The sequence below is a fragment of the Poecilia formosa genome, unplaced genomic scaffold (assembly GCF_000485575.1).
Source record: "Poecilia formosa unplaced genomic scaffold, Poecilia_formosa-5.1.2 Scaffold47, whole genome shotgun sequence".
NCBI classification, from domain to species: domain Eukaryota; kingdom Metazoa; phylum Chordata; class Actinopteri; order Cyprinodontiformes; family Poeciliidae; genus Poecilia; species Poecilia formosa.
In genome coordinates this window covers 269,695-280,553 of record NW_006799986.1, presented here as the reverse complement: position 1 = coordinate 280,553, position 10,859 = coordinate 269,695, and the positions used below count along the sequence as shown (strand labels likewise).

General features: G+C 42.6%; 1 protein-coding gene across 14 annotated transcripts in view; it reads right to left on the bottom strand.

Annotated features, from left to right (window-relative positions):
* Positions 1-10,859, bottom strand: part of tns1b (tensin 1b) — a 116,271-nt gene that overhangs the window by 98,257 nt on the left and 7,155 nt on the right. For 12 of the 14 annotated variants that reach the window (XM_016671578.1, XM_016671581.1, XM_016671580.1 and 9 more), the window contains exon 1: positions 9,531-9,710. The exons of 1 other annotated variant lie outside the window; for it this stretch is intronic. In XM_016671578.1, coding sequence (XP_016527064.1) covers positions 9,531-9,695 — 165 coding nt within the window. In that variant the 5' untranslated portion in view covers positions 9,696-9,710. Of the gene's footprint in view, positions 1-3,474; positions 3,577-9,530; positions 9,711-10,859 lie in introns of those variants that run through there. One more of the 14 variants, XM_007552244.2, reaches the window with a different exon arrangement.

The following is a 10,859-nucleotide window of genomic DNA, read 5'->3' as shown; positions in this document are numbered from 1 at the left end:
AGCGTCAGGGTGGAAAGACGTTAGCGATGACCTCAGAGAAGCAACTGTTGCTCCAGAGAGAAGCTCGACGTTTTCTAGCTGCTTTTAGAAAACAGAACTCTGAACAAACTGAAGGTAAAAATGAAATCATTTCCGTCCTTCAGCCTCTCAGTGCTGCACCGCTGTACCTGGCTGCTGCTGCTCCGCAGCCTCCAAAACGGAAAGATGCAGAGGAAGAACAATTTCGCCCAACTGAAGACAATGTGGAGACACCAGTGAAATCCTCCCATCCCGTCCTGGACCTGTCCTGGACCCGTCCTGGACCCGTCCTGGACCTGTCCTGGACCCGTCCTGGACCCGTTCTGGACCCGTTCTGGACCCGTCCTGGATCCGTCCGGCTCCGCTCGTCTCACCGGGGACAAAAACAGGACACTTTCCATCCAATTAAAGGAAAATTGCGTCTTTTGTCCTGCAGCATCCCTCTGTAGTCCGTCTCTGGATGCAGCGACATTAAGGACAGAAATGGGCGGGGCGGGTTGGGTCGGGCAGAGCCGCCTGATATGGAGCCAGGCACTTAGAGTGATGGGAAAAGGCTGGGGGGCAGTGGGGCGTCTGCACTGCGAGGGGAAATGAAGGAGCCTTTCTGCCAGAGCGTTTTAATCTGGAACCGGACCAACTCGCCTGATGGAACCAGAACAAATGATACAGAACCGCCTTCTGACCGAACCCACAACCAACCGGATCAACGTTCTGGGAAAATATTTGATATGTTTAATTTTAAAACATTTTTTACATACAAGATTCCAGAGCTGGAACTAAAGATGCACCGATCCAGTTTTTTTCACTTCCGATACCGATACCGATATCTGAGTATCGATTGATACAGAAAAACAACCAAACTGATTTAAAACGTTTTCTTTTTTTTTTTTCAAATACAGACATGAAAGTACTAAGTTAATTTGGTAACATTACAGAACAATTAAATCTAGTTTTCTAAGTTTGGCCAAACATGTAAAAACAAATATAATTTATTCAGTCAGTGAAATCAGGAGAATAACAGCCACTGTAAAATAAATAAAGAAAGAAACAAAATTTAACTGCACAAACATATCTTCTTTCAAATGGTTCAGAAAGTTTAATTAAAGTAAAATAAATAATAAGGCATAGAACTAGACTGAATAGATCTTCACAGATATCCAAATTATTGTCAATATCAGGACCAATACAGATATTAATATCAGATCGGTTAATTTCTAGCTAGAACCTTTGTATGAACACGTTTCGGGTATGGCAATAAATCTGATGCACAGCTGCATCCACTAACATCTGCTAACACCCGCTAACACCCACCAACATCCGTTAATAGCCGCCAACATCCACTAACACCTGCTAACATCCACTAACACCTGCTAACATCCGCTAACACCCGCCAACATCCGTTAATAGCCGCCAACATCCACTAACACCTGCTAACATCCGTTAACACCCGCCAACATCCGTTAACAGCCACCAACATCCGCTAACAGCAGCCGCTTCTCTCAGCCAACCAAGGGTTAATTTCTGCTTCAAACTGATCTGATTGGTCACTGGAAAAGACTATCATAGTTCTAAAAGCCTCTCAGCGAAGCAATGCTAGCCTAAAATAGCATTTCAATGCTAAACATGTAGCAGCTAACACTAATGTCAGCGTCCACTGAAAGCAGACATTTTGGTTTTCAGCTTGTTTGGCTGTTTTTTCTCTCAGCTGCTGATTTTTCTACAGACTCTAGAGTCCAAGTTCAACCAGTGACAGACACCTGAGGATTCACGGCTGGACCGGGTTTCAGAAGCAGAACAAAACCTTCCCACTGTGAAAGACTTTTCTCTGAGGTCAGAACCAGAACATCTGGATCAACCGAAGGCAGCTTGATGCACTGGATTTTATTTATGAGCTCAATATAAATGCACACCACACTTTTCAGATTTCTCTGAAAAGTTTGTCACATTAAAATCTCAACAAAACAAACATTTGCAGCTGGAAAGCAACAAAAGAAGGAAAAAATCACAGAGAGGCAAATACTTCAGCCGGGGCAGAAGAGCAGCGTTATTAGATGATCAGAAAAATGATGACAGTTTAACATCTTCAACGGATTTTTACTCAAATAAAAGCAGCCGTCCAGTTTTTGGTAAAAGGCGACTCAAGTAAAAATTACATCACCAGACGGACCAAAATATAAAGTTATGTGAAAAACTTTGATATCTTAAGGACAAATATGAAAAATAATTAGTCTAAATAATTACAAAATAACAACATTAGGCAAAAGAAACAATTTTCCCAAATTATTTTGTTTCCATAAAAAGTTATGAAGTTTTAAACTGCAGGTGAATCTTTGGTTAAAAGTTTATAATTTAGTGAAGTTACACACAAAGGGAAGTTTATCAATACTTCATAATAAAATGAAAACTAAAAATGAGTTACTGCAGTAAATGTAACCAGTTTCTGCTCAGCTCCTGAACCGAAACAATCCTGGCAAACAGACAAAGAACCAAGCTGTTGTCTTCCTGTTCTCTGCAGGACAAACAATGGGTCGGTTTCGGCCGGGTCACACCGGGCCGGCTGAGCGCTCAGCCCGGTTAGACCAGAGGTCACCGGGTCACGGGTCATTGTTCCCCTCAGAACAGGAAGTGACCAGTCACGCTGTCAGAACGTGAGTCTGCCGGTGGTGACATCATCGGGTTAACGGGAACCGACTCCATCAGACGATCCGGTCAGAAAACATCCATAAAAACGGCCATCAGAACCAGAACACCAGAACCGTCCGTCTGAGAACTCGACTGAAGTCCAGCTGTTTTCTCAATATTCACTCATTTCAAACTTCAAACTAAACATTTAGCCTCAAACTAAATGTTTAGTTTGAGACTGAAATACTAAATATTCTCTGTTCAGTTAGCATATTTAGTTATGCTAGTATGCTAACTAACTAAACTGAATATTTGCTAACCAAATATTTACCTTCAAACTAAATCTCCAGTTTGAAGCTAAAACTAGAAATTTATTTAGTTTGAGGTAAATTTTACCCTCCAACTAAATATTTGTCCAAAAGATAGATATCTGGCTTAATAACTAAAAACCATATCAACTAAATATTTACCCTCAAGCTAAGTAACTAGCTAATTATTTAGCCTCCATCTAAATATCTAGTTTGCTAACTAAATATTTAGCTCTGAATATTTCGTTTGGACCTGTGACAATTACAAATTAATGAATAACAGTGAAAATTTGACTTTGAAACATAAACTTTTGCATTTCTTTCCCTCTTAAGACAAACTAAATAACCAAAATTATTGTTAATGTTTTACCTTTTCCTGTTTTCTTGGAGGCTCTTGATTAAATGCAAAGAAAAGCGATTCCAGAAATCTTTTACGCTTGTTGCTAAAAGAAGTTTCAAAACAATCAAAAGCGTCAGATCTGACGCTGTGTTGTCGGGTTTGACCCCTGACCCCTGACAGACTCACCAGCCAGAGGGACATCGCTGAGTTGGGTCTGAAGAACCAGGAGCCGTTATTCCCTCCACAGATCCAGAGCCGATGGACTGGGAGCGTTGGGATGCACTGGCCAGCACCAGCCCAGCAGTCTGGCTCCTATCCACCAGCTTCCTGAGCTGCATTGTTCCAGCGGCGCAGAAGGAAACACGTGAGCGCCGTGGAAAGCTGCAGTCAAGAGATCACTGCATGGAAAGTGGGAGCAACCAGAGTCGATTGTTTTCTCTGATCTGCTCCAAACGGATAAAATCTGTTGAACCCGGAGAAGTCCAACAGGATGGTCCAATCAGACGACAGCAGGTCCAAACCTGCTGTTAACTGGTACAATTAGCACTTTATCAAGTTCAGAAGTTCAGAGGACTCCACAGCATTTACACCACATCCAGTCATTATCCTCATGGTTTGCTAACAGGAAAAAAAAACAGAAATTAGCAGCTCTTGTTGTGTTTGATCAGTTTTTTGAAGTCCAGACTGGAAGCATCCTGATGCAGATTCAAATGTTTCCAACAACATTTTTTCTTTGTCCATTAGAAAACAAACTTTATACCATCTTCAAACTTCTATTTTTATTAAGAAAATAAAATAAGCCACCTGCCTCATGGCTGCAGACAAACAAAGAAACACTCTGCACAGGGAGGTTAAAGGTCAAGGACGTCCCTCTGAAACCGGGGTTAATGGAAGCCATGTTGGATCCATGGGACATGAACATGGCCGCAGTCTCAACACGACTTTCAGACGCAGAGGCGTTTTCTTCTCTGGCTGACAAAATAGTGGCCATCTTTCTGTTCTGCACACACAGAAACTGGATATTTACCGTCTGACATATTTACCAGGATATTTACCATACAATCTGATCACCAACATAAGAACCAGAGGGGGAACGCAGGCGGACATGAGGCGGTTTGTGTTCATGCAGGTGGAATGGATCCTGAACAACCTGAAACCTGAAGTGAAACCTCCAGGATTCAGTCCTCAGAAAGCCTCCAGAAACAGGGGCTTTCTGTGAGCCCAGAGCACTGACTGCCCCCTGCTGGTCCCTTCAGACACTGCAGGCTGTGGCTCAGTTACAAGCAGCGGTGGAAGCAGCTGCTGTTCTTACATAAATAACTGATACCTGATAAGCAGACTAAATTAGTCATGAAGTACGTGAATAAAGATCAGATCTAACGCTGCACACGCTCCGGTTCTCACATGTTCTGACCAATTTAACTCATGATCCGACACAGACATGGAGAAAAAAACCAAACCAAACAGGTGAATCCAGGAGCTTTAAGAGAGAAATGATTAATATGGCTAGAGACGACAATAATTAAACTTCTTGATCATTTTTTCCTGTATATTTTTTGTACAGTTTTGTTTTTTTAATGCTCTGACTGCGTCTGTGTATTAATGATTAATCGATTGCTAAATTAGCCGATTATTTCCATAATCACTTCATCACAATTAATCAGATTAATAGTTTCAGCTCAACACCAGAGTTTTATCTCTGTCTCTACAGCCCTCAGTTAGCAGGGTAAAGGTTAAAGGTCATGACCCTGAACCAGTATGGCTGGTTTGAATGGTTGAAACAAGATGGCCGCCGGTCTGAGGTCTGTGAGTGGAGATGCTGAGGAAACCGCCTCAGACGTCTCCTCAGCATCCACCGTAACCATGACGATGGCTCATTATCAGCATGTAATTATCATCAGTAGCAGGAGTTTGAAAAGTTTATTAAGAAGAAAGAAGCAGACGTCAGGTCCTGATTAGAAGCTTCTCTTCAGTAAAACATCTTTTTTCTCATAATTTTAAAATCGTTGTTCTGGTAATTTGCGTCCTTATTCAGCCAATATTATGATTACATTTCAGCATCTGTGACCAATTAATCACAATTGATCAAAAAAAATAATCACTTTTCGTTCAAAAACTTTTTGCTGCCAGATTGTTGAACAGACAGATGAGCTCCTGCACATCTGTCAACATCTGGCACCAAGAGGGAATCAGGTCCACTGAAACCGTTTCCAAGGTAACACAACAACTGCTTTTCTCTTCCAGCCCAGTGACTCTGTGTTCATGTGACAGAAGGTCAGAATGAGGCGTCTGCAAACCAAAAAGAGCTCAGGGTCAAGAAAATCCACTTTACAGTCACTTTGAGACGCCGATGGACCGGCCTGGACGAGGACAGTCCTGTCTCTGTGTCTGTCTCTGTCTTGTTGGACAGGGACAACAAGACAGAGACTTGCTGTCCCCGTCTTGGGACAACAAGTCCCTGTCTTGGCCTGACGTTTGCTTGGCCTGATGTGGGATTCCTCCATCCTGATGAAAGAGCCGCAGCGGTTCGGTTTCTGACTGCAGGAGGCAGGAAAAGACGGAGAGGAGTCCCAGACTGACCGGACCGGACTGGAAGCAAAAGCTGCTGCTGGACGATCTGAGGCCAAATAAAGGCAGAACAAAACGCTCTGCTGCAGCTGCAGCTGCTGCAGCTGCTGCTTCATCCAGACTCTTCAGGTTTTGTTTCAGGAAATATTTTACCTCCAGCAGGATTTTCCTCCTGAAATTTGGAAATTTCTTTTTGAATTGATTAATGGTCACAGTAATCAACGGAATAACTGTTTTAAAATAATCATTAGCTGCAGCTCTACATTCATGATCAGTTACCATGACGATCTGTCCTCTTAAGCGCAGCTGTTCCCGGCATACGACAGACCAAACAAATAAACCTCGTATTAGCTATGCACTTCATTGAATTATGGTTTAATTTAACTCAAAGTTTAAAAAATCCTGGTAAAAAGTTATAAATATCCTCTTCATGTCCTAATTAAAGTATCTGGAGTGGCTGTGCGTTCCCAGCTCCGTTGGCGCCACAGAAACACCGACGTGCCAAACTCTAATCTCACGGTCTAATTTTAATCTGCACTTGTGTTTCAGGCATGGCAGCGCCGCGGATTAGCAGCAGTAAAATAAAAACACACCAAATGACAGAGACAAAGAACGCAGCGGGAAAGAGGAAGAACAGGAGAAAAGGAAGAAAGGAAGGAGAGAAAGAGGAGAAAAAGAAGAAAGGAAGGAGAGAAAGAGGAGAAAGGAAGGAGAAATCAGGTGAATGTAGATAAGCTGCTCCTGATAACGGCTCTGTTAAAGTAACGCGTTCTGTTCGTTCCAACACCTTATCTAAATATACGACTGTTTGCTCCATCGTTTCTGTCAGACTGTGAGGTCAGAGATAAAACCTGATGGTCTGTTCAGTAAACCAAAGCTTCTCCAGCATTAAATACCTTTTATTATCCAAATTAAACAATAAAAATATTTTAAAATATGTCATTAAGACACAGAAAGACTGAGGCAGAGCTGCACTTGGTTATGAAACAAAGACTGAATCATTCTGTCTAGTTTCCAGATGATATTTTCACAATAAAACGACGTTCTGCCACCGCCGAGACGAGAGCAGCACAGTGAGTTCTCACACTGATGGGAAACGGCGCTGGAAAATACTTTCTGTCATTACATCGTTTGGAAAAGCCGCCAGTCACAGAGCAGCAGCTGCACAGGACGACGAGGAGCTGAGCAGGTTGAGTTCAACATCAACAGATGGAAACGAATCCATCCAAAAATCTACTGGAAACATGACAGGCAAACGATCGTTACTGAGAATCATCCTAATATAACTCTAGAAATGAATACAGCAAAACCAAGGCAGTAAAATAATCACACAAAAATGATTAAAAGGGGCGTGCTGTGGTGGCGCAGGGGTTCAGCACAACCCACATATGGAGGCCCTAGTCCTCCACGCAGCCGTCGCAGGCTCGATTCACAGGTTCAACCTTTGCTGCTTGTCTTCCCCCGTGTCTCATTACCCACCTTCCTGTCAACTAACTATCAAATAAAGGCCACTAGAGCCAAAAAAAAAAATTTAAAGAAAAATTTACTAATAAAAAAGAGGAAAAGAAGAAAAACATGAAGCAAAGGGAGAACATGGGCTAAAAAAAAAAGCTAAAAAAAAACAAGAGAAAAGGAAAATAGGAAATAAAACAAACAAATGGGAAAGAACAGTGGAAAAAATATAAAAAGCCAAAATGGTAACAAATCTTTTGAGTTTCTTTTCATCTGACATCAAACAAAAGAGAAACGTGATTCACTTTAAGCACAAAAACAAAAACATTTCCATCTGTTTTCTCACCAGTTATCAGGAAAAGTCCTGAGAAAATGTGAAGCTGAACTCCAGGATTTTAACTCCTGCAGAGCAGCAGCCTGAGCTGGACAGAAGGGTGATTATCTGGACCAAGAGAAGAGAAGTGATGGAGACCAGAACCAGAACCAGAACCCTGTGAAATATCTGAATATTTCACTGAACAAATGAAGCTGCATGAGGATAAAAACAGAGAAAGTTCATAATGACGCTGAGAGACAGAGACCCTGAAGGGAGGAGGCTGTGATGTCAACATGATGAACTTATGAGTGTTTGAGCAAAATTAAATCATCCAACTAATGAAAAACAGATGCAACAAATTCCAGACATGTGACTTTAACCCAGCAAGAATCAGTCGGTTTCAGCTGAACGTGGCAGAGCGGCGCCTGGCGAGTTAAACACACGAGCTGCACAGACTGGTGGGGTCCAGGAGGCTGATGTCACGACAGACNGCACAGACTGGTGGGGTCCAGGAGGCTGATGTCACGACAGACGGACAGACAGACAGACAGACGGACGGACGGACGGACAGACAGCCAGCCAGCCAGCCAGCCTGGTGGGGGGGTTAGGGAACTAATGACTCAGCTACCGTCACAGAGACGCATTTATGTAGACTTTATTGTCAAGCTCATTTCCTGGGAAATCAATAGTTTCTGTGGAGCATTAAAAGGTCGGTACATAATATAATTTTTATTATTATTATTATTATTATTATTATTATTATTATGTTGGCCTCAGAGAGTCTATTACCTTCCTTAGCAGTTATGTGTCCGTCCAATTGTTATATGAACTTTTAAATTGCTGGGAAAATGGAATTGCGAATGAGGCATGTTTCCATCTGCTAGCTGAAGCAAATCAACCAGATGTTGATGCAGGGGTGGGCAACTCCAGGCCTGGAGGGTCTCCTGCAGCTTTTATATGTGTCTCTACTTCAACACACCTGAGTCAAATAATGAGGTGGTTAGCAGGACTCAGGAGAACCTGACTGCACTGAGGAGATGATTCAGCTGTTGGACCAGGGAGACATTAAGAGCTGCAGGTCACCGGCCCTCCAGGACCAGGATTGCCCAACCCTGTGTTGATGCTACACCAGCTAGAAACAGGAAGTAGAGGTAGCAAATGTCTTGGGGTGGGAAACTTATTCAGCGAATGAGTTTTCATCTCCTGCTTTAGAGCTTTAGCTCTTTATTGGAAAAGCCAAAAATCACCTCAGCCAAGCAAAACAACTTTTAAATTTTGTAAAAAATTGAGGCAGTTATTTTTAATTTTCTGTTACATCAAACTACTTCAAAATATGCATAAAAACATTGACTGAAACACTGCTAATCCGCTAATCCACTAATCTACTAATGTCCAGAGCTAATTCTTCATTTAGCGCTAACTTTGAAAATGTTTAGCACACTTAGCTTCCCATACATACATTTTCCACACAACACTAACTAAATCGTTAATTGTGCTAACTCTAAAGTGCTAATCATAAACATTAGTTATGCTAACGCTAAAGCACTATACCAAGATGGTAATTAGATAATGTCAAAGCAATAATTTCAAACATATTGGTAGCCACCATGTGCCGATAAAATGCTATGTATCACCAGCACGTGGTTATGTTAAAGTTAGAAGTTTAGCATTAGCTTGTGCTAAGTGTTTTTATGGGACATTAGCATTATCTGCTGCTACATAAAGTATTTTTATAGCGCTGTAGCATCAACTTCAGCTAAATACGATGTTTTGAAGTGCTTAACATTAGTGAGCTACTCTTGACGATTAGCATATCAGTGTTAGCGCAGCCACAGTTTCTTACAGCAAAGCATCCTCAGATCATTTCCCTCTCAGTCCAGTAAGACGCGCATGCCGGTGTGAATACCTCTGGAATTCCTCTGCAGCATCGGAATGTGTTGGTGTGCAAACCGCTCCGCTGCAGGACCAGTGAGGGCGAAGCAGCAACAATGATCTGCCTCAGCTTGTTACAAGGCTTGGTGTTCAAGTAAAGAGAGGAAAATAAATCCTGGGGTCTTTCTTCGCGCTGCATTCAGAGGAAATGTAGCACGTCAAAGGGGAGATTTATTACGTCCCCAAAGAAAAAAACTTCTCCTGATGATGAAAACATGATTGGGTGACGTGGGAGCCCGACTAACTCCTGCTCCACCGTGACAGCAATTACCCTCACGGCCCCGAAGCATCCGACTTTTCATGAAAAAGTCCTGAAAGGAAGAAAAGGGAACCACGAAAAATCAACAAAGGACATTTTGGAGGAAAAGGGATGAAATGTGGGCGAGCCGAGCTGCCTGTCCATCACTGGGAAGTGCACTGAAAGGCTACAAAAGCCCCCAGAGAGAGTCTTTGGGGGGGCTTTTCAATGTTGCCAAGACCAAATGCTTCATCGCCCTGCCAAGTATCAGAGAGAAGACAAGAAAATTCCTCCCACACATGGAGAAAAATCAACAAAACTGGAGGACAAAGGCCACTTTCAGAGGAACACAAAGCCATAGGAGCCGCTGGTAGAGGGCCAAACAGAGTGTGTGATGTAGCAGCAATGCAAGGAAGTTTCTGATTTACATTTTAAAAAGCAGACATCACTGTGACTGAAGTGAACATACAGTCACTTCATGCCTTAATCCATCATCTGACCTCCAGCCTGCTGAATCAGAGTCACTTTAAGCAGCTCAATGAAGGGTCTTTATTCCTCTGATTCCACAGACTTCCTGGACGATGTTCCGCATAAACGACTCGGCCAAACAAATAATCCTTCATCGGATTCTCCGATCCCATGAATGCAAAACAGCCGAGTTCGACTCCGAGAGCAAATCCAAACTCATCGAGTCGACGCTTCCTGTTGGTCTGAGATGAACTCATTCATCTCATCTAAACGTAGCAGAGATTTACCACCTTCACACTGCCTTCACACCACCTTCACACTGCATCCCTATTGCCTTCACACCACCTTCACACAGACAGCGCTGTTCTATGATTGTAGAAAGACGTGAAGTATAACGAACCTTTTCGTTTAACTTTCTTCCGTTTCCAGCTGATTTGTCGGTTACCTCCCCCTAGTGGTCTGGAGGACTTCTGCTTCACTGGAGCGAGTTTACATTCAGCATTTTTCCGTTTGCTTTCACTTTTCTGTTGCATTTATTTTCGTGAGAATTGGAGTTTCCATCATTCATGTGTTTGTGCCGCTTTGCCACCGTAGTTT